This window comes from Physeter macrocephalus, chromosome 11, assembly GCF_002837175.3.
Source record: "Physeter macrocephalus isolate SW-GA chromosome 11, ASM283717v5, whole genome shotgun sequence".
NCBI lineage: Eukaryota > Metazoa > Chordata > Mammalia > Artiodactyla > Physeteridae > Physeter > Physeter macrocephalus.
Genome location: NC_041224.1, coordinates 81,053,390 through 81,077,585, shown reverse-complemented (window position 1 = coordinate 81,077,585; position 24,196 = coordinate 81,053,390). Strand labels below are relative to the sequence as shown.

The 24,196-nt window shown below is 37.4% G+C and overlaps 1 protein-coding gene across 1 annotated transcript in view; it reads left to right on the top strand.

Annotated features, from left to right (window-relative positions):
* The window catches only part of MCTP2 (multiple C2 and transmembrane domain containing 2), a 254,744-nt gene that overhangs the window by 149,018 nt on the left and 81,530 nt on the right, over nucleotides 1-24,196 (top strand). Inside the window, exons 13-17 of the mRNA XM_055088201.1 lie at nucleotides 1,362-1,464; nucleotides 3,073-3,175; nucleotides 18,555-18,656; nucleotides 20,824-20,898; nucleotides 23,458-23,577. Coding sequence (XP_054944176.1) covers nucleotides 1,362-1,464; nucleotides 3,073-3,175; nucleotides 18,555-18,656; nucleotides 20,824-20,898; nucleotides 23,458-23,577 — 503 coding nt within the window. The remainder of the gene's footprint in view (nucleotides 1-1,361; nucleotides 1,465-3,072; nucleotides 3,176-18,554; nucleotides 18,657-20,823; nucleotides 20,899-23,457; nucleotides 23,578-24,196) is intronic.

The window sequence follows — 24,196 nt, the reverse complement described above, 5'->3', positions numbered from 1 at the left end:
ACGCGTGCCACAGCGAAGAGCCTGCGTGCCGCAACTAGAGGGAGAAAACCTGCACACCGCAACTAGAGAGAAGCCCGCGTGCCACAGCGAAGAGCCTGCGCGCCGCAACTAGAGGGAGAAAACCTGCACACCGCAACTAGAGAGAAGCCCGCGTGCCACAGCGAAGAGCCTGCGCGCCGTAACTAGAGGGAGAAAACCCGCACACCACAACTAGAGAGAAGCCTGCGTGCCACAGCGAAGAGCCTGCGCACAGTAACGAAAGATCCCGCATGCCTCAACGAAGACCCCGCATGCTGCAGCTAAGATACGATGCAGCCAAAAAAAGAAAAATAATTATATTGGCTCAAAGAGAATTTAGGAGGGAAACAGAGATGTGCTTCTGTTTTAAAACAAAACACAAACTTGGACTCTCTCACATGCCACTTTGACACCTGCTCTTGTGAAACCAGTGTTGCCATTGCTCTCAAGGCTGCATCTGGGTTGTGTGTCAGTCCCAGTCCAATAAGTGTGCTGACACCTGTATGTCTGTCCACCTCCCGAATTCCCACACAGGCCTTACACGGCTTGCTAAAAAGAGAGGCTCACGTTCAGTCTTTTAGCAAGCACATTTTTTTAAAAATTGAAGTGTAATTGATTTACAGTGCTGTGTTAATTTCTGCTATACAGCAATGTGATGGTTGTACATATATATATACACACATTCTTTTTAATATTCTTTTCCATTATGGTCTATCACAGGGTATTGAATATACAGTAGGACTTTGTTGTTTATCCATTCTATATCTAATAGTTTGCATCTGCTAACCCCAAACTCCCGATCCATCCTTCCCTCACATCCCCTCCCCCTTGGCAACCACAAGTCTGTTCTCTGTCAGCAAGCCCAATTTTATTGTTGCAATATGTGGAATCTAAAAAATGATACAAATGAATTTATTTACAAAACAGAAACAGACTCATAGATTTAGGAAACAAATTTACGGTTACCAAAGGGGAGAGGTGGGGTGAGGGATAAATTAGGAGTTTGGGATTAACATATGCACACTACTATGCATAAAATATACAATCAACAAGGACATACTGTATAGTACAGGGAACTCTACTCAATATTCTGTAATAACCTAAATGGGAAAAGAATTGGGAAAAGAATAGATATAGGTATATGTATAACTGAATCACTTTGCTGTACACCTGAAACTAACACAGCATTGTAAATCAACTCTACTGCAATATAAAATAAAAAATAATAATTGGAAAAAAACGTGCATGACTTGTTCACTTTGCCTCTGTCACTTTTGAGATTCACTTGCCTCTGACCAAGGAGATTCCTTTGTCTCTGACCCACGTCTGTGTTCTCTTTGCAGGGAAGAGCGATCCCTTTTGCTTGTTGGAGTTGGGAAATGACCGACTTCAGACACATACCATTTACAAAAACCTCAACCCTGAGTGGAACAAAGTTTTTACATTGTAAGTACTTTAGCCCCTGGAATATCAAAGAGCAGCTTTAAGTCAGAGACCAATTATCCCTGATATGTTTGGGGCAGTCTGGGGCTCTTGAGTGGAACTTTCTGTCCATTTTTATGGGCAAAGAGTGAAGTTTATTGTTTTTCTTTTTCTGAAAACCTTTTATGCTTTCGCTTTATAGAGTATAGTGTTAATAATAGAAGAGACCATTTGGAACTGCAAGGGAGTGTTATAGGAGAGGCATTTGTAAAGTAGGTCTTTTTTTTTTTTTTTTTTTTTTACGGAACACGGGCCTCTCACTGTTGTGGCCTCTCCTGTTGCGGGGCACAGGCGCTCCGGACGCGCAGGCCCAGCGGCCATGGCTCACGGGCCCGGCCGCTCCGCGGCATGTGGGATCTTCCCGGACCGGGGCATGAACCCGTGTCCCCCGCATCGGCAGGCGGACTCTCAACCACTGCGCCACCAGGGAAGCCCTGTAAAGTAGGTCTTTTAGTGACTAAATTAATCTGTGAGTAGAAGGAAGCTTCCATAAATCCAGACTACTTCATTCCTGGGTTAAAGGAAATTACAAACGTAGACCTGTCTTTAATTCAAGGAGCTTATATGGTACAACGTTATTTTAATATCTGAAGGCTTGTATTCTGCCAGAGTCTTTTGGCACATATAGATTATCTGCAATTCCTCAAGGACACCCAGAGGCCCCTTATATTCCAGCTTCTCTGAATGACCTGCTCCGTAATGATGCTCACTTTTCAGACTCAGGCATTTAGGAGGCTGGATATATTCCTAGTTTGCTTTAGACTCCAAGGCGTCTGGCCATCAAGGGGGAGGCCCCTTTTTGAATTTGGGTGACATGGTGGTACACTGGCCTCACAACACTGAAGAAATGCTCTGTCTGTCCTTATAACTGAAAGAATATAGTTCGTATTGAATGGAGTTGGTGGTTCCCAAGCAGACACTTCCCAAGGATCTATGAGAAGAGGATTACCTGTGCTAAGCAGGTTTGCAAATTGCTATATGCAAGTCTCTGGTCTGGTCAACACCCTGCCAATGACCATGGCTCCGTGTTTCATTGTAGCCAATGTCTGGCTTCTGGTCAATATAAAAACTGTTTATAAGTATGTAAATATGCATGAGACTTTTAGTACTCTGTGTTTCAACAATAGGATGCTTACTAGGGATCTCGGCAAATAGTGATTTTGACCATTTTTTTTTTTAAGGGAATTCTTCATTAGTTTAAAGTAAAGTAAATCTGATTTTTGTTCTTCTCATTTGGAAGCTACTTTGAAATCACTGTCCTCCTTATTCTGAACCCTGTTCTCTTTCTTTATCCTGTTTCTTTAACAGTTTTGCCCTTGAGTACACATATACATGGAAAATGTCAGAGTAAAAAAGTTGACTTTTTTTTTCCATATGGATGTCTGACTCTTCTCTGATGGAAGGTTTGGGAATACAGTCAGTTTGATTTAATTTTTGGAATTTAATTAAATGGTACTTTTATACTCTGAGGACATACAGATTTAATTAGTGAAACCGTGTTTTCAGATCTTCATGGAACAGACTTCACTTTTGTGTTTTTGTATCTAATACATGGTGTGTTTCTTGTTTCAGTCCCATTAAAGATATTCATGATGTTTTGGAAGTGACTGTGTTTGATGAAGATGGAGATAAACCCCCTGATTTTCTTGGGAAAGTTGCCATTCCCTTGCTGTCTGTAAGTTACCTTCGTTAATATACAATGTGTGAGTCATTCGACAGTTGACAAGTTTCTATGGTCTAGAGTTGCTTTATCTTTGTCAATCTGGGGGGGGGAAAATCCTCCCAGCTATAGCAGGAAACAGCTGTTTTATTCCTTATCCTTCTCCAGTATTTTCAGTAGTTTCAGATGTAAAGTCACATAATTATCTCTGTGTGTCAATTGCGTATTGATTTAACCAACCCAAACATTTTGACGGGTCTTTCAATCCACACTCAGTCTTTCCATCTTAAGATAGGAGTTTCTCTTTTGTTTCAGAGAATACATATCTGTGACTGATTTTCCATTGGTGAATGAAAAACATCCATGTTTTTCTTCATTGCCTCCTAACTGCCCATTTCTTCAAAGATTACTTGCTGATAACTTCATAGTTGTTCTCAATGCCACTAAAGACCACATTCTCAAAAATTCTGTTTGTCTTTTTAGTAGTCCCGTTTGTTTTCAGTCTCCAAAAGTGCTTTGTGGAAGAAAGCAGAGAGCCTCTCTTGGAAAAAGAGGGCTGTTTGGGTAGTCCCCTTAAAAGGTAACGTGTCAGAGTGAGCTAAGAGCTGAATGAAAAAAAAATACCCTATAAAATTCAGAAGAGAGAGCATCATATAATGTCTTTACATGGGCAAAGGCGGAAAGCTGGGATCTGAATTCACCTATTGGGCATTTATGTTTATGCCAAATGTACTCTTCTAGAGGAGAGAATTTCCGTTTTTCGTCCAACCATTCATACAATGTGTGGTAGAGTTGTGATGGCCTTTATCAGTGAGGAAGGCTTTATTTCTTTCTTCCCAAAGACTTATTTCCCCAAAGCTCTTAGTGCATTTTTTGTGGCTGGAGCAGTCTGTAATTTATCCATGAGATTAGACTAGCTCACATGGTGTTTACAGAGGGGGAAATGCTGCACCTCTCAATATCTCTTCTCTTTTTGATTGCTTGGTTAATTTCTCCTCAAGTTCTCATATCCCTGATGTTACTTGAAGAGCATGGTGGAGCAGCTGCTGCCTTGCAGAGCTGGCTGCTGCCAAATGTTCTGAGCCACCAGCAGCAAGCCACGCCGGCTCTCAGAGAGGAGATGGTGATGTGGGATTTCCCTCCTTTTTTCTTTTTTTATTACAACTTTGTCAGTTATTCCTGAAAGAATATATGTAACAAGAACATGGGGCACAATTTTAAAGAGGTCTAAAGGGACAAGGAACCAAGACTCTCCTTTAGAATTTAGTGTCCTTTCTCTCTAACATTTATTTTTCTTGGACATTTCTCCTCTTGTTTTTATAGATAAATCCTTAGTAACGTATTTGATTCCTTGCTGGGTGAACGCCACTTCGTATCTTTATTAACCTCCCTCTGTTTCGCATGTAAACATTTTGTGTATTTGGTTTTCCTAGAATACCAACAAGTTGACTGACTTTCTTTCCTCCCTCCCAAGTAATGTACAATCGCTGTACGCTGTGGAGTTAGATCTAAGAAATTACCTCTGGCTAAATCAGGTTTAGGGTTTCTTAGCCTCAGCACTCCTGACGTTGTTGGACGGATCGTTCTCTGCTGCGGGGACTGTCCTATGCACTGTATGAAGTTTAGCAGCATCCCTGACCTCTACCCACTAGATGCCGGTAGCACCCATCCACCCATCACTATTGTGATAACCAAAGATGTCTTGCAACATCGCCCAGTGCTCTGAAGGGGGCAGAGTCACTCCCGGTGGAGTGGAGAGCCACTGACCTAAATTAATAGAGCTTTCAAACTATATCCTTCGAAATACAAGATAGAGTGATTTGTGAAAGACTTTGTTTCAATGCAAGCAAGCCCATTAGGCCCCTTAACTTTTTCAGGTCGCTGATAAGCTGCCCCACAATCTAAGCATTCATTTGATAAATATTTATCAAGTGTTCAGTGTGTGCCAAGAATTGTTTTAGGTGGTAATGTTCTAACAATGATCTCAGTGAAGCTATGTCCTCTCCTGGAACTTATCTTTTGATTGCAGGAGGCAATATACAAACCAGAAAAAAAAAAAGCAAAAAAAAAAAAAGCAATGCACAGTAGGTTAGATGGTGAAAAGTGCTATGTAGAAAATGAAGCAGGGGGAGGGGCCTCCAAGAGGATGTGTGTGCGGAAGGGATGCAATTTTCCATGATTCAGGCAGCGATTACCTCACTGGAAAGGGAACATTTGACTGAGAACTTAAGTAGGTAAGGGAGGCTAGAAAACCGGGAGGGTATCTGGGGAAACTCTTCCAGGCAGGAAATCTTCAAGTTCAAAGGTTCCAAGGCCAGGCCTTGACTGTCAAATTCCAAAAATAGCAGAGCAATGTGGATGGAATAACAAATGTGAGATAGGAAAGAATAGGGGATAGGGTGGTGTGGAAGAGGACCTTGTAGGACCCTGGCAGCCTGAAAGTTAGAAGGACTTTGGCTCTTTCTTAGTGGTGATGGGAAACCACAGGGAGGTTTCCAGCCAGGGAGTGTTTGATTTGGTTTATACTGCTTGTTTCTAATATAAATGTAGCACGTGGAGAAATAAGCCCAGATCTGAAAGGTCTCCACTGTGTAAAGGCAGTGTGGCCTGAGCCACGTTTCCCCTTAGGGACTTTGGGGACCCAGGGATGTTGAGCTGAATAAGACATTTCAGTAGCTGTTGTTCAGCATGGCTGTTTCAGTTCATATTTATTTCCGATGCTTTGACTAGTAGACTGGGCAAGTGATCAGATCTTACTTAAGATCCGTGTGGGCTCTTCCCGATACACCCGCAACATACCTTCTCCAAATGAATTGATTCCCTACCTAAAGTGTAGATATAAATGTGATAGAAAAAAAGGCCATAACCCTCAGTATCTGTAACAGGCAAATATTGTTTGTTATTTCATTGATCATTTGATTTTTAAAAAATTTTATGTTACTTATACCTATAGTATTTATATTTATAAATTTTATTTATATTTATAATTATTTTAAAATAACTCTAACTTGTGATTTAGAGGGTATATTTTAAAATGTATTTAGATCTAGGTTTTTTCTTTATTTAATGTCTATTGAGCAATTCTTACCTAGCAAGCCCTGTGCTGTGCACTTACCATATGGTACATCATTAATTCTATGACAGCCTAATGAGGCATGCTTTATTATTATGACCATCTACAAATGAGGAAACTGAGTCAAAGAAAGACCTGTAGCTGGTAAGTAGGGGAGGCTGGGTTTGAATTAGGCAGTCACATATCAGAGCCATCCTAAGAGGATGCTGTGCTGCCATAGTGAGTAGCTGTTAAGTAAATATTGTGCCAAAAGCCATAACCAACATCTGTTTTGTGCAGCCACTGGGCTCAGTGCAATGGAGGTTGGGGGCAGGGGTGCAGGTGGGATACAGAGTTAAGTAAAGACTTGCGTTTCATGGGTGATGCCTGTGAGATGAACACACAAGACCGAAAATATTAGGTGCCATATAAAAGGAACAGGAAAATGCAAGGTGGGAGGGCTGAGTTTAACTTTGGGAAGACTTTAGAAAGTGAGGAGTCTGAGCTAGCCAGGAAGGAGTATGGTGTTGATAGGGACTGCTGGGTGAGGTGAAGAATGAAGGCCATTCCAAGCAGAGGGGAAAGCATGAGCAGAGAAACAGCAGGGTAAAGGAGAGGCCACATTCTGGAAGCAAAGAGCGGCCTTGGTGCCTAGCTCTCAGTGTGAACGGGGAGGCTGGAGAGTGCAGCTCAGGAGGGGTGGAGGGAGTTTGGGGCCTATTCTATGAGCGGGGATTTTCTGCAGGCTTTGGCATGGATATAGCAGAGCAGTTAACTAGGAAGAAACTTTGGCTCCTGTGTGAAGCAAATTATAGGGGAGGAAGACTCTTGCTGGAGGAATTGGTTGCAACTCCAGAAAAAAAGCATCAAAGAGAAAACCCTTCAATTCTGTGTTCTATGCCTCTTAGGAAAAGGATTTATTTCCCTGCTTTTTAAATATTTTTAGTCATAAAAATGGATTCGTTGGTGCTTCACTATTACCTCTATAGGTTATGGAACAGTGTCCTATAATACCTTGTTTCGTATTTAAAAACAAAAATTGTATTTCTTAGAGTGTGCGTAATTTTTGTGAGAACACATTTTCTTTAATCAAGTCATAAACTAAAACTTGATTTACATTTTCAGAGAAAATGCAAACTACATTTTAAAATGTCTAAGTGTAAAGTATTGAAAGTACTTCAACTTTTACTCTCTCGAAATGGTAATGTGCTAAGTGCATTTCAGCCTGTTAAATAAAGAGCCTGTTCTGAATTCACTATATCTTTTAATCAGTGTGAATATATTGGATGACTCTTGGCTCCCTTAAAATTCATATTCTAAAATCAGTATATTTATTAATGGTGGTGAATTGTTCAAAGCATATACATGTGCTCAGATATACATCAGAATTGAAAAAATACAGGACAGTGAGCCATCCTTCCATAGATTTCATTTCTGTTCAACTTTTTAAAAAACAGTTTTTTAAAATGATTATGTAGATAGGCAAAACTTTTTTTTTAATGAATAGGCACTGGTTTATTTGAGAATCCAATTAATGAAGAGAAGTAAATCATATTAACACATTTGAAGAAAATATTTAAATTGCCTGTTGATTTAACCAATATGAGCAATGAGAAAGATAATAAAATACTCAAGAATACTGCAGTATAACAAGAACACCAGTGACAAACTGGTTAATGCCAATTGTCAATTCAATGTATGCAAAACTTTTTACTCATGGTTAAAAGCAGTAGAAAATTGCAGTTGGATTGGATTATAATCTGAAAAAAAAATTTTTTTTTTTGGCCGCACCTCACGGAACTTCCCCCACCAGGGATCTAACCTGTGCCTCCTGCAGTGGAAGTGTGGAATCTTAACCCACTGTACCACCAGGGAAGTCCTGAAAACTTTTAATATTTGTACATTTCCACATTCTTCCAAAAATCTTCTAATCAATAATATAGTAAATATACATTGGAAAACAGTAGGAATGTTTTAGTTTTAAAACATTCCCAACATAGACATTGTCTCCTAATAATTATCCAATTCAGTAGATTTATTTTTCATTGCTATTCTCAATTAAGTGATCTTGATTTTGTCATGAAAATCTGGCTGAGTTCTTCTCATCCTTCTTATTTAAACATGTGTTTACCCTCCTAGAATTAATTATCTAATGGGTCAATTTTGGAAGACTTTGAAAATCAGCTTTTTGTAAAATAGGAAAAGCATCTGTTTGTTGTTATTTCCTACTATCTATGGAGAAGTCATCTCAATTTGATGAGGTCCTACATTTTGAAACAAATTTGAGTCCTCTTGTGTAAGCCATGCCAACATGCACATGTGAATTTATATCAGAAGCACAGGCCTTCATGCAGCCCTTAGCATTCTCTGTGAAGCCAGTGCACGGTAACTAGGTGCACCAATAACAGCCTCACTTAATTAGCTTTATGGGATAAATTGTCTATAATTGCTGTACCAAATAAATGTCCATGCACGTCTTCATTTGCATTTCCAATTAAGTATTTGCCCAACTCTCACCTGTGATGGATTTTGCACATTGTACTGGACATTTTTAATCATATTTTTTTAAGTTAATGATGAAATTTTGGCCAGTGAAATATATAATATTTATTTTACTTAAATGTTTATGGATGTATAACCAAATACAGAATTTAACAGGGCAAAATGGGGATTTTTGGACACAAACATTCAACTCTCTTCCTCATCTAATCCTGGTCCGACATGTTCATTGAAGTAAAGGAAGATAAGGCACATTTTTCTGTTGGCCCTGGAAACCAACAAAGCGTGCCCTAAATATGCTGGAATTATCATGAACCATAGCTGGTGTAGAAGGTGGGTGATATTTGGTTAGGACAGGCCAAGGGAGAAAGAAGAATGACGAGTGGGATTCCTCTACTGTCCTATAACGGGAAGACAGCAAGTATAAATCTGAGCATATCCTGCATGATGGTAAACGTTGAATGGGTTAAACTTTTCTATTAAATGGAAAAACCTCTCATAATGAGTGAAAGAGTAAAATCTAAGTGCTTCTTCTAGATGAGACACCTCAAACGTGGCAATACTAAAACGGATGAACAAAAGTGTAACACATAAATGTAAACAAAAGGTAAGTGAGAAACATACAGAGGAGGTTATTTTATGAGTTACAAAATAATTAAATTATCAATAAAGTTATAAAGACAGGAACTTTTACGTGAATGACTTCCCGTGGAAATGTGTGTGTGCATATGTATATACACACACATATATATATAATATTTGAAACACCAGAAAAATTACAGAAGTGGAATCACGGAAAAATAATATATATTATCTATCTAGCTTTTAAAAATCAGAAACAAAAAACAAAGCTTTGAAGTGATGTTTTAAAGTGCCAAGTCTTTGAAATTCCAAGTTCCATGAAGTGTATGCTAATAGCAAAAGTCCTTGCACATGATTCCACAGCTACCAAATTTCTGGTGATGAAACCCTGAAATCTCTTTTGTTTTTGTTTTTATTTTTTTAGCAAGTTCTCAGGTGAATTTTAAACAAACTAAAGTGGTGGTTCTTAGACTAGAGAATCAGCCGTAAGCTTTGTCCAACATGTGTATGTGTAGACACACACATAAATACATAAAATATTCTGTTCACATACCCACTTCACTTGTTTAATTGTTGATTATGTTGTGGGTCCAAAACGCTTCAATAGATTTCAAAAAGGCAGAAACTGTACTGTGATCACAGCAAAGAGAAATAAATAACAAAAATGAAACAAGTATCAAAACCCTTGGTAGAAAAAAAATCTCAGGTAGCTAATGTAGATACCAAAACTGCAACTATAAACTTCTTAGAAACTAACAATGAAATACGATATATAATATGGGTAAGGGCCAAAATTATTATTCAGAGGAAATTTTTTTTGGCTGCACCACAGGGCATGTAGGATCTTAGTTTCCTGACCAGGGATCGAACTTGTGCCCCCTATAGTGGAAGCACAGTGTCTTAATCACTGGACCACCAGGGAAGTTATGTGAATGGTTTTATAATTGAACAACAAGGTTGAAAATCAATTAAACATCTCAACAAAATGAACTAAAATAAAGAAAACTGAGAAAATTATAAATAAATTTATGAAGATTAATAAAAGAGCAATTACGTAGAAAGTACTTAAACAGTGTATTTGATAAATCCAAGTGTTAGTTCCCCCCAAAACCAGTGATACAGGCAAGCCATTTACAAGGCTAATGAAAGAAAGGGAAAACATGTGCTATTAAGAATGAGTGAACAACAAGAAATATAGGGATTGCTATGAAGAACATAACTAAATTTTACTGAGTATCAGAGAAAACGTGAATAAATATAGAGACATACCTTGGGAAGGCTTAGGTATTGTAAAGGTATAAAAATCTCCCCAAGTTAACTAAAAATATAATACAGTCCCCCATTTGAAGAAATTAATGTATAAAAATATCAAGGAAATTATCTTTAAAAATATAATTAGAGGAACTTGAATATCAGGTATTAAATGCACTGGTTAGTGAAAATCATTAATGATGGAAATATCAGAAATAGTTATCAAATAACTCCACCCTTTTCTCCCTGCATACTGCCCTCCCCCAAATAAGAAAATAACACATTTCAATCATTTAATGAACATGAGTTTTGAAACCTTAACTGCACAGGCAATTCTTAAACGTTGTTGAAGTTTATTAAGAACATAAAAGAAAATGGAAAATGTGTGAATTCATTCTCTGAAACTAAAATAATTCTGATATTAAAAAAAACACAGATTTAAAAAAAAAAGCAAATTATATACCTTTTATGGAACATCAGTAAGATTGAACACATTAGGAAATCTAATTGTGTAATTTATATTATTAAGAAAAAGAAATAACACCTTGACAATCGCAATAGATGTAGAAGGTGTACTTGATAAAATTTAACATCCATTCTTGATTATGAAAAAATAGTCTAATAAATTAGTAAATGATGAGCAGTGCCTTAACATGATGAATGATATCTATCAGAAGTATCACAAACATCAGACTTATTGCTGAAACACTAGAGATAGTTATTCTAGTTCCTCATATATATATATATATATTTTTTTGGCCACACCTCGTGGCGTGTGGAACTTCCCGGACCAGGGGTGGAACCCACGCCCTCTGCAGTGGAAGCCTGAAGTCTTAATCACTGGACCACCAGGGAAGCTGCTCTAGTTCCTCATTTTTAAAATGAAGATAAAAGTAGTTTCTACTGCTAGGATTGTTGCAAGAATTTAATGAACTTATATACTTATGAATTAACTATTAAAATTAAACCTTTTAGGTCAGATCCAGCCAATGCAAAGATGTAAGAGAAATAAATGATATTTGAATGAAGGAAACACATTATTTGCAAGTACTAGCTATCTGATAATATCTGTAAATATAAAGAAAATTAATAGTGTATTGGAATAAAAAAAGGTCAGTTATGTATAAACAATATCAAAATTAAGAAAATGAAAACCAGTGCCCATACCCAATAGAAATCTTAAAAACCTAAAAAAAAACCTAAAAAAAATATGAAAAACCTAAAAAAAAAATCAGAGTATAACAGGAAACAAAAAACGCTATAATGCTTAACTATGTGAGGAATTTCTGAACTGTACTGAAGGACATGATAAAAAGACTGAGAAATTTAATATATGATAAACTTGAAACATGAAATCATTGAGAGGATAAACTAAGTGATCACTAGATAAGTGATTCTGAGGTAAGTTGGTTGCTTATCCATAGGGAAAATGCGTCGGCATGTTACACCAAACACAGTAACTATTTCAAGGTGAATTGAATGTCAAATGCTTGAAACAAAATAAATAAACATTTATTTATTTATAGTTCCATAAATAAAACTATTAAAATAATGGAAAGTGCTACATAAACAAACTGAAAAACAGGAATGATAAAGGAAGAAAGATTTAAGATGTCATGGTGAAAACAAAAATTGCCATAGAAGATTAAAAGACAAAGGATAGGTTGGTAAAAAATACTTGCAGCATAAAACAAATAGATGACAGCACTAGTATAAAAGTGGTTTTTTTTGATCAATAAGGAAAAGACAATTCAACCTAACAAAAAATTTAAATACAGAAATCTGTATAGCTAATAAGCATATGAATGGCTCATGCTTTATTCAACCACCATCGTGGTTGTTAAAAGTGCAGAAGAGGGGGCTTCCCTGGTGGTGCAGTGCTTAAGAATCCGCCTGCCAATGCAGGGGACACGGGTTCGAGCCCTGGTCCGGGAAGATCCCACATGCCGCAGAGCAACTAAGCCCGTGCGCCACAACTACTGAGCCTGCGTGCTACATTCTGTGTGCCTAGAGCCCGGACACCACATCGAAGAGTAGCCCCCCCTCGCCGCAACTAGAGAAAGCCCGCGAGCTGCGATGAAGACCCAGTGCAGCCAAATAAATAAATTTATTTATTTTTTTAAAGTGCAGAAGAGGGAGCCAGATCACCAGGGTTGGCCCCCAGTCTTCTACGTTAACTGGCTATGTGACTTTTGACACCTTACTTGACATTTCTGTTTCTGTTTCCTCCTCTATGAAATGAAAATTATCACAGTACCTGTGTTGGAGGTCTGTGGTGAGGATTTATGGTAAATGTAAAAAGAGTACAGTAGCACACAGTAAGCACTTACAGTGTAAGCTCTCATCTTCATCACCCTTGTTTTAGTAGCTTAAATTACCAAATTACTTTAAGCAGTCAGATTAAGAAATATAGTCAAGATTTTTCGTGAGCAGTGATGACTAAGTGTAGTCAAAGGACTCTCTCAAATGCTGTTGGAGGGAGCATGACCTGCTACCAGCCTCCTAGAAGGCACCTTGGATTAAAATTTAATAGACACATAATCTTTGAGCGTTTATATTCTAGATATCTATTTTAGAGAGGCAACTGGGGCTTGGAGAGATACAGTAATTACCCATGGTCACACAGATGCTAAACGCCAGAAATGGGAATTAAAGTGAAGTCTGTCTGGTTTCACAGTCCTACCATGGCCCACTGTTAATAAACATACGACAGAAAATGTTCAGTTTCATTAGTTATTAAAAACACATATTTAAACAACCTGAGGTCATTTTATTCCTATGAAATTGCTGTATATTAAATAAACATGCCTATGGTTGGCAATATTGGAAGGAAATGGGCAGGTTCATTCACTGAGGCTAGGAGTATAAATTAATACAACGTTTTAGGAGAGCAAATTGGCAATACTTGCCGAAACCATAAAAATAAGTGTACCATATGACTCAATGATTCCACCTCTAAGACTTTATTTTTAGGAATGCATCGTGGAAGCACAAAGATATCTATGTGTAAAACCATCACAGTGTTTACAGTTGTTAAAAATTGGAAACAATCTTAGTTACAATGGAAGATTGGTTAAGCTAATTATAGGATATTCATAAGATGAAGAACCATTCTAAATTATGGAGAAGAATCAATTTTTACATTGGAGAATGTTTCCTATACTTTTAAGTTTAAAACACGAGTGATTAAAAAGTACATAAATGAAAGTAAGACAGAAAAAATCATTTAATAAGCAATTTCTGTGTACTTGTCACTGTTCTTACTGCTTTTTGCTGATTATTTCACAACAACTGCTGAGATATGTATCCTTTTTTTTTTTTTTATTCACACTTTACAGGTTAGGAAACTGAAGAAGAGAGGAGTTATGTCACTTATCCAAAGTTACCCAGCCACTCTGAGGCAGAGCCAGAATTTAAACTCACTTCATCTGCCTCTGAGGAGTCCCAAACTTCATCTAATACACTATGATCCTATTTTCATAAGATAAATATTTATAAAAGTAATTAAAAATTAGAGATATGTTTGTTAAAAATGGAATATTGTAAAAATTACATTTTCTTCCTTTTTTAAAGCTATTTTTGTAAATTGTACACCATTCTAACAATTAGTAAATATTACTTTGTAAAGACAGCTTCTATTTCAGGGAGAGGAGTTGATAAGACATTTTGGGTACAGCAGGGTTTTCTGCCTTTACCAAAGTTCAGTGCTGGGTTTTGGATTCAGGCAATGGGTGGGTTGGATTGTCTTGCACAGAGAAAGGTGAGTTGTCTGTGGAGGGCTGGGGTGATGAGTTCAGTGCTGCCTCTACTGGCTGGTGGTTGACTGTGTCAGGGCAAACAGTGACCTTGTGGGCTTTTCAATCTCTCGTGCTGTTTGTAACTCCTGCGGTGGGAAACAGGCGTGTTTGCAAGTGGGGATGTGAATAGAATCACTACCAAGTAAAGGATATTTACTTTTTTTCTTTCCTAGCCACATATCACATGTGAACATGTGTCTGTTCACATCACATTTTGTTGGAGTCACCTTGCATGCGCGTTAGTGAGGATCACCTGCTGTATTGTTATGTCACGTTATTTTCCCTTTTGCATGCAATGAAAAGCTTCTGATAGAATAACGCTTGTTTACACCCAAATGTTCTCCATTTATTCACATGAAGGTCGAATTGGGGGCTGGGGAGGATCAACATGACTCTTCAGTTTGGATTTTGATGTTAAATGTGTATCTTTTCTCCTTAAAGCAACTGATGGTTTTATTCCTTCATATTGATTCTGATTAACTTTGCTGTTGAATCAGTTGATATCTTATCACATCAAAACTTTACAGTAAAGCATAATAATGAGAATTCTCCTTTTTTTCTTGTTTTTTTTAAAATAATGAGAATTCTTTAAAAAGAGTTCCAGCTGAGAAAAATATTTTTTCTCTGTCCCACATACTAACCTTTGTTGTATGCCAATTTAAAAAGTTTTGTTTTCTAATATAATGAATGTAGTATCTCTTTGACTCAAAAATTAGTTTTATCACCAAACTTTTTAAAAGTTCTTCATATTTACGATGCTTAAAACTTGTGTAAGCAGATTTAAAATTCTTTTAGATAGAGAAAAATTGCATAGGTTAAAGATAATTTCAGGTCAGATTAAAATCTAAACCAGACTACCTTCTCTGTAACTTGTCCTCTGGCTCTGAAATCCTGAATCATTACTCAGAAACAGACTTCCTGTGCTCTTTCGTTCACTGTCTAATGTAACCAAGAATTCACGGTTAGCATGGTTAGCTTTCTGATATACCATATTGTTTCTGAAAATAATGTAAAGGGACATGGAAATGCCCATTTCCCTAATTAAGGAAGTTTAATTCCTAATTAGGTTAAATCTTTATAACTGTCCTGCAGAGACGCCTTCCCCAAATTATTGCCTGATATCTGTGCTCCTCACCTATGGAAAGGCAAGTATGTAAAGGTGTGTGATAAGTCAATTTGAAGAGTTTTCTTGTAACACTAAAGTTAAGGGCATTATTTATTATTTCATCCTTCTATTTGAGTGAAATGAAATCCTCCCCGATGTCAGCCCAGGAAGACTCTCCAGTTGAACTTCGAGATTTCCTTTTGTCACAATTTGCCTTGGGTGGTAGAGATCTCAGAATTAAACTTAAGTCTTAATTGAAGTGACTATCTCATACCTAAAGACAAAAGTATATATAGATTCTTTGCTCTAAGTTTTCTTTTAGCTGTCCTTTAGTTGTCCTATTTCATAGAGGTTTTAACATTATAAAATGCTAGAAATAATTTTCAGAGTTAAGTATAAATAATATGGTTCTTGACTGGAAAAATATATGTTTAGCTTTCATTTATTATATAAATGCTGTCATGTAGGAGTTTGGCAAGTTGAGGTGTTACCGAACTTTTTATCCTGTATTCATGTGTTGGAAGTTCAGTTATATAAACACCATGGAAAATGAAAATATTTAACAAATAGTTTCTTTGGTTACTATTTCAGTGTTTAATTATAACGCTAAATATTCAAATGCATTGATCTGTTCTTAACCCAAGCATATCCCCAATACAAAGTAGTGTATTTCCTCTATCTCTCAGTTTATCTTTTCCCAAAAGATATTCCTTATAGAGGACAGACTGAAAAAGTGGAATCAACCAAATATTCATAAATAAGAGGATTCATAAATTGTGGTTTATTCAGATTTTGAATTTTACATAGCAGTTTAAAGAAATGAGGCTGATCTATATACTATTACAGACACATTACCAAATCCTATTGATACATACAGAATGAAATTGCAAAATATATAGTTTGAAACACAAAAAATGTAAAATACTTTCTTCAAGGATATATTTATGAATATAAATTCTCAATTAAAATTTAGAAAGGGTACATGCCAAATTCCTATCTAATTTCCTTCTCAGGGAAAGAATTGTGGTATTTATGGACCTTCAAAGGGACTTTTTCATTTCCTATAATTTTTCAATCTTTTTACAAATTTTTAAACTTACAATTTATATATTTTAAAATAATATATGAAAGTGCCAAACATGAGTAGCCTTAATTATATCTCTAGCTTTAAAAACTGCTTTAATGTCCTAGGTGGATTCTGTGCTTTGCTGACACAATTCTAGGACATTGAGAAAGAGGAAACGATCATTTACCCAAAAAAACAAAAAACTTTTTCGACTATAAAATATTTCTTTTTATACTGATACCTCTTGTTCTTCTGTTGCCCTTCCTAACCCTTAAGAAATCATGGAAATTTTAAGATAACAGTACAATGATTATGGGTTGAGGCGAAACTAAACTGGACCAAAGTCAGCTTGGCAAATTGTCATGCTGTTTTTGTATTTATTTCTTTCAACTTTAACACCCACAATTTATTAAGTGAGACAGTGGATAAAAGAGGAAGCTCAGAATCCTGTTTGGATACCGTTTAGGAAGGAAGCCAGGTCTTTATGGGGTACCCCCTTCCTCTTAGCCACTGGCCAGGAAAACCATCTTTCTGTTTAAAACCTATTCAATTTGAGAGAGGTGGGGTGACTTTGGGAAGGAAGGTGACCTCTCCCTTGTAAAGTGGAATGGCTCTGTTTCCCCCCGTGACTTATTCAACTCATTTCCACCACTGTTTATAAGAACACTTGTGCTGGATGCTTGTCGTGACAGCAATAGTCATTTAAAATATGGCTCAGATTTCGTGCCCTCAAATTTCCTATGTTATTTCAGATGTATGATCATTACAATCCCAAATGGAGCTTTTGGTCAGCTCAAGTTTTGCTCTGCCCTGTTGGAGTTAACAGATATGCTTCGAATAAGCCAGAAATTTAAAAATGCATATACTACCACTCTGTATAATATAAGCATTGCTGCTCTCAAATCTGAAAAGAAAATGCCATAATGGGAGCCAAGTCATTTCCAAAATGATACAGGGGATTTTTTCTTAGATGCCTCACACGCTGGGGTCCACAGGTGGATTGGTATGTGGCATTGATGTGACATGCTTGGCTGAGAGATGCTATCAGAAGAACTTGTTTATTTTGTAGGTTTATCAGCACACTGTTCTTTTGAAATGTTTTTGGATTTTGACCTCAACTTTAGCTATGCTGATTTATTTAATTTGCATTGCACCTTGGCTGTGAAACACTGGTCATTTTTAGAAAACTGGTTCCTTTATTTATTGCTTTAAAATATTTCATAGTATTTGTATAAAATAATATTTTTCTAAAATATTTTATAAAATAATATTTTATAAGGCAGTATTTTAAATAAAATATTGTATAAAATTTATAATTTTATAAAATAAAATACTATATTATAAATAAATAAAACATCTTATTTTATAATCTTTTTATTTTGGAATAATTCTAGGTTTACAGAAAAGTTGACAAGTGATACAGAGTTCCCATCTATCCTCACCTAGTTTCCTCTAATGTTAACATCTTACATTGCCATGATGCATTTATCAAAACTAAAAAAAAAACTGACATTGTACATTACTATTAACTAAACTCTGGTCTTTATTTGGATTTCACCAGTTTTTCCACTAATGTCCTTTTTCTGTTCCAGGATCCAACCCAGGGTGCCACATTGCATTTTATCATCTAATCTTAGTCTTCTGACTGTGGCAGTTCCCAAGTTTTTCCTTTTTCCCATGACCTTGGCAATGTTGAGTAGTACTTGCCAGAAATTTTGTAGAATATTCAGCATTTTTTTAACAAATAAAAATGTTTAACCTCTGGGATTTTTGAATGAAAGTCCTGGTAGGCTTAGTAATCATTTGTACTACTAATTTTCCTCTCGTATATCAGTTTCAGGCTGGTGATTGTTACTTTATCTTCTTATCAGTTATAGCAGCACTCTAGAATTAAAAGTTGATTTATGATTTAATATTTACATAGTTTTAATATTTGCTTAATATTGGCTTCATCTGTGTATGCGTTCTGCATTTTCAATTTTGTCAGCTCGTTCAGTTTAAATCCCATAGAAAGTCTGTATTTCATCTATTGTTTATGACAGATTCGAGACGGACAGACAAACTGTTACGTGTTGAAGAATAAAGATTTAGAACAAGCTTTTAAAGGAGTTATTTACTTGGAGATGGACCTCATATATAATCCGGTAGGTCTAATGGACATATCTCCCAGCTTCTCTGTATGGAAAGTAAAAGGTGACCAGCCTGCAGAGATTCAAATCAATGTAAAATGTTTCAGAATTTTTGCAGCTACAAAGAAAATAGTGTTTTAAAACTGAGCCAAGAAAAATCAGTGCTGGACAGTCTGGTATTAATCCTGTTGGGCCAGTAGAATTGATGGTGTGTAATTCTCAATAAATGTCAAGGGAAAAAAAAATAAGAGGAAAATTAGGTTCTTAGCTTTATTACCTTTAATCTTCTTCCAAGGTAACAGTTGGCTGTTGGACAGAGATATCTTCAAGCCTCTGACATGTTATTTAATTATTATAGTAGATGTCGTGCTATCCAACACAATCAAGACAGGTAGTTCCTCAATTGAAAACTACAGTTAAAAGAGAATTTTTTTTAATGTATCTTAAACTTTTAGTTTAATATAAATAAAATACATAAATATACATTCACTTGCCAATTTTTAGGTGCGGGCCTAAAACCTTTTTTTAAATAGCATGGACATATTATTTTTAGGTCTACAGCATATTCCTTGCATAAATACACCCATAACATCTATGATTTCTAATTTCAGTTTCTTGAAAGTAGAGATATTCTTTAAAAACACTCACAAAACAATCTGAATGTGGAATTCCTCTAGATTATTTTTCCATAAAATCATCACCTCAATAGCAGTATCTTTTTAGTAACTGACCTTTCTCAAGGCTTTCTAGAGCAACATCAATTTCAAGTCTTTTGATCTGTATTTCAATAATTTATATAATTAATTAAATATAGAATTATAGTAATGGGTAAAATGGGCATAAATAGGTTTGCGAATCAGCACAGTTGGTTCTAGATGGGCATACTATTCAACTGCCAGGAGGAGAAATCCCTAGGCGTGCGCAGACATGGCTTACTTAGCTGTGAGCATTCCTTGTCATGGTATCAGCAGTAGGTTCTAGAAAGGGAAGGGAGAGCACAGGTTAATCCAGTTAGTGGGGTAAATGAATGTAGCATAATGGCGCTTTTGCAATAATTACAAGAATGGCTGCCATTTATTGGCCATCTACGATGTGCCAGGCTCTGATATTATTTCATTTCATCCCCACAATAAGCCTGGTCCCTAACTATCATGAATGCCATCTTATGATGAGCAAATGGAATTAAACAAATGGAATTAAACAGGGGAGCTGATTTGCTGATAAATGAGTGAGTCGGGATCCAGAGCCAGATCTTTCTGACTCCTCAATTATCCCGATGCTACATTGCTGATTGTTTACTATCTTTAAGAGATTATTCATAAATCAATGGCAGGGAAGTTTTATATTTTATTCCTGGAAATGTTAGAACTCTGGGCACAGCCTCCAGTATGGGGTCTGTTGTTACTTCCTCTTTTGCCCCATTTCTTAACCTTTCCCTTCAAGGAGATCATATGTGTGTGTTGCACACAGATCACCCTTCATCTCCTCTTTTTTTCTGGCAAGTACTTGTATATAGACTATGCACACAGGTAAAACTTGAGTTTTAGGGGGAAAAACAGCCTTAAATTAAAAACTGTTAAGTAATGTTCTAGTTGTCCATCTGATGTAGAGGAGAAGGACTTGAATTTTGTTCTTTGAGGTTTTCCTCAGTTTAGTGATTTGGATAAACCATGAAATCTCTCTGACCCTCAGTTTATTCCCTAAAAGCTGGGCTAAAATGACTCATTTACTTATTTTTCTGGATCATTGAGAGGAAATGAGATTCTCTATGGAAAAGATGTTTTTATAAGCCGGAAACTGATTTTCACATGCTAGGTATTACTGGCAAAGAGTAGTTCAAAACTTCGATGTGAAAGGAAGTTTTACTTTTTTAGAGACTTTGGTTTGAGGACTTCATGAGCCCAATCTCTGCAGTGGTTTAAAATATCTCTTTGATGGGCAACGTGGAAACAACACTCTGGAATCTGCAGTCTGACCTACCCGAGTGATGCTCATGAAATGAGACTCCGGAGACCCATGCAGAGCCCCGGGTACCCACCATGTCTCTGCCCATCCCCCAAACCCCTAACCCCGCGCCCTTAGGGTCAGAAGGTATTGGTTTCCAGAGCTTCTCAGTCATTAGAAAAAGAAGAGAGTGAAGTCCATCTCAATGCTGCCCCTTTTAACACTGGTGTCTTTCTAGATCAAAGCAAGTATTCGGACCTTTACTCCCAGAGAAAAGCGCTTTGTTGAAGATAGCCGCAAGCTGTCCAAAAAGGTAGGTCAGTGCAGTAAACTGGCTTGTTGGTACAGTCAGCACCCAGCACCCGGAGTACTTACTGGTCATGACTTGGTTGCATCTCGCCCTCCTTCTCTGTTTTCCTCTCTCCCTCCTGCCTCTCCCCGCTTGTCTCCCCATCTCTCCACTCCTTCCTCTATCTCTCCTTCTCTCCCTAGACAAGGACTTCAGTTGGGCTCAGTAAGAAGCGAAAGACTCAGAACATATCTATTAGATGCTGCAGAGGGTGTCAGCCCTCCATTCATCCCCCGAACCATTTTGTAAACAAAAATTCTGAGCGTCAAGCCATAAACCTTCGCATGAATTTAATTGCCCCTCCTACCCTCTTTTTTTTTTAACATCTTTATTGGAGTATAATTGCTTTACAGTGGTGTGTTAGTTTCTGCTTTATAACAAAGTGAATCAGTTATACATATACCTATGTTCCCACATCTCTTCCCTCTTGCGTCTCCCTCCCTCCCACCCTCCCTACCCCACCCCTCTAGGTGGTCACCAAAGCACCGAGCTGATCTCCCTGTGCTATGCGGCTGCTTCCCACTAGCTATCTCAGCCATTTTAGTCTCCATCTTTCAACATTTCAGGGAGGCGTTCTGCCAGTGGAGTCCATCATGGAATTAACCCAGTTGATCTTTCGAGATGTCCAGCCTCAGGTTCACCGATAGCCGCTCCTACCACTTTTTTGGCCTAAATTTGGATTGTGTTGGCATTTTTCCTCCTGTTGAATTAACTCTTACTCCCTCTGTCTGTTGCCTTTAATTCCTCTCGCATCAGTTCAACAAAAAGTGAAGATCAGGGCCAAGTAGAGGAAATTTCACATTTTTTTTCTTTAACATGACCTTTACAGTTCTTTTCAGAGCCCCTCCCTGTCCTATTCAGATACAGTTCAGGATTTCTCTCTGTACTTACTGTCCCTCTTGAGTTGTGTAGCAAAGAACAAAGTGTCCCCTTTTAAAGTGTTTATTACTTCCACCACTTCCTGTGGGGTGAGCAGCTGTGGATTACATAAAGCAAGTTAAATATAAAGGCATCTTATCATCCTTTGGTTTCCCATGAACTTCTGGACACACTCGGGAAAGGCCTTAAACCTCTTCCGAAGGGAGCATCCAAATGTTTTGTTTTGGTCTGTTGTAACATTGAGTGTAATATTTATTTTGTGTAATCTGAGTAAATGGCTTTATTATTGTTGTTATTATTGCCTTTTGCTCTGTTTACTTGAAAGTTAAAACCTGAGTTGAGGTAGGTGGCATAGCTGCTTTGCAAACAAATTGAAATGAATCTACCTACAACTGGGAGAAAAGACATTTCCTTTGCCAAACACTCCGCGTTGGGTGGCTTTGGGCTCTGAGAGCACCGGGGGTTTTGGGGCTGAGACCCTGGGTTATGTTAGGTTTCTCCCCAAGTTCCTCTCACCACTAAGTGTCCCCAGGTTTTTATAAAGTTGAAACTTGTGCTCATGACACAAATACTTAAAATCACTTAGTATGTGCCAGGCTCTCTTCTAAGCCCTTTAATTCTCTCCACAACCTACAAGGTTAGCACTCCTATCAACCCCATTGAATAAGAGAGAGGTTAAGAAACTGGCCCAAGGTCATACAGCAAAGAGGTAGGAGAGCTGGATTTCCTTTCCAGAACTTTACTTTCCTATAGAATAGACTTTTTCTTCTGGACTAGATGAGCTAGAATATATGTACATTTCTACTGTAAATCTACCCATTTCCTTCCAAACTAAACAACATAGACCCTCATTCCATTCTGTCTGTCTCTCTCAAACACACACACACACACACACACACACACACACACACATATATTTCACATGCCTGACTGCTGGGTTTTTTGTTTTTGTTTTTGTTTTTGTTTTTTTTTTTTTTTTTTTTTGGCTGCATTGGGTCTTTGTTGCTGTGTGCGGGCTTTCTCTAGTTGAGGTGAGCGGGGGCTACTCTTTGTTGCAGTGGGCGGGCTTCTCACTGGTGGCTTCTCGTCACGGAGCACGGACTCTAGGTGCGTGGGCTTCAGTAGTTGCAGCACGCAGGCTCAGTAGTTGTGGCGTGTGGGCTCTAGGACGCTCAGGCTTTTGTAGTTGTGGTGCGTGGGCTCAGTAGTTATGGCTCGCAGACTCTAGAGCACAGGCTCAGTAGTTGTGGTGCACGGGCTTAGTTGCTCCACGGCATGAGGGATCTTCCCAGTCCAGGGATTGAACCCGTGTTCCCTGCATTGGCAGGAGGATTCTTAACCACCGCGCCATCAGGGAAGTCCCCTGACTGCTGTATTTTTTAACCAGCTCAGTTTTGTGCTGAACATTATTGAAACAGCCTATTCTCCTTCAAAGGAGCTAGAAAATGCATTGGATTTTCTTTTCCTCCCAGGATGATCATAGTTTAAAAATGAACTTTAGATAAAGTATTAGGACTCTTCATTTTTACTGTTTTGTTCATTGGCAGTTATACAGAATATAATTTAAATGACCAAGCTGTCTGATCTAAACAGAATATTTGGAGTGTTTAAACCTAGTTCCCTGTTTTCCATTTTTTTAATCAGATCTTATCAAGAGATGTAGACCGAGTGAAAAGACTCACCATGACAGTCTGGAATACAATACAGTTCCTTAAAAGCTGCTTCCAGTGGGAATCCACATTGAGAAGTACAGTAGCATTCGTGGTAAGCTTCCTTTTTTATGTTCAACTTATTTGCTCTGAGTCCCAAGTCCAAATGCAGATGGGTTTTATTTTACGTACGTGAAGTAGAATGAGGCACATTCAACACAGCTGAAGTTTACACTGGTAAGGAAACTTTAAAAAAGAGGATAGCCATTCATCTTTCTAAAATATATTATGACATAGGAGATTATGTAGGAGGTGTCTTTCCAAGACCATACTTGTCAGATTTACCCTTGGAAATCCCTTAAATTACCCAAATCATACTTATATACTATCTCTTGATAAGGTAAAGAGAGCCAGTGTTCTATGCATTTTTTAATGTTTTTGTGGTGGTTATTATAAACCATTTGTATAGTCCCCATAATGTGTTTGTCTCCTTCTGTATTCATGAGGGCCAGTGTTTTCTGAAAAATGGCAGTTGAAAAATCACATGACTAAATGAAGACTAAATTGCTCTAATTTATGTTTTAAGTAAATCATTGGCAAACTTTGGTATAAAAAACATTTATTCAGATCATCAAACCTCTTGAGACGTAACTGATTACTACACATTACAAGTTGACTCAGCACCACAAAGGAGAACCACTGTCTGTGAAATACATTCTTATAATAATAGTTGG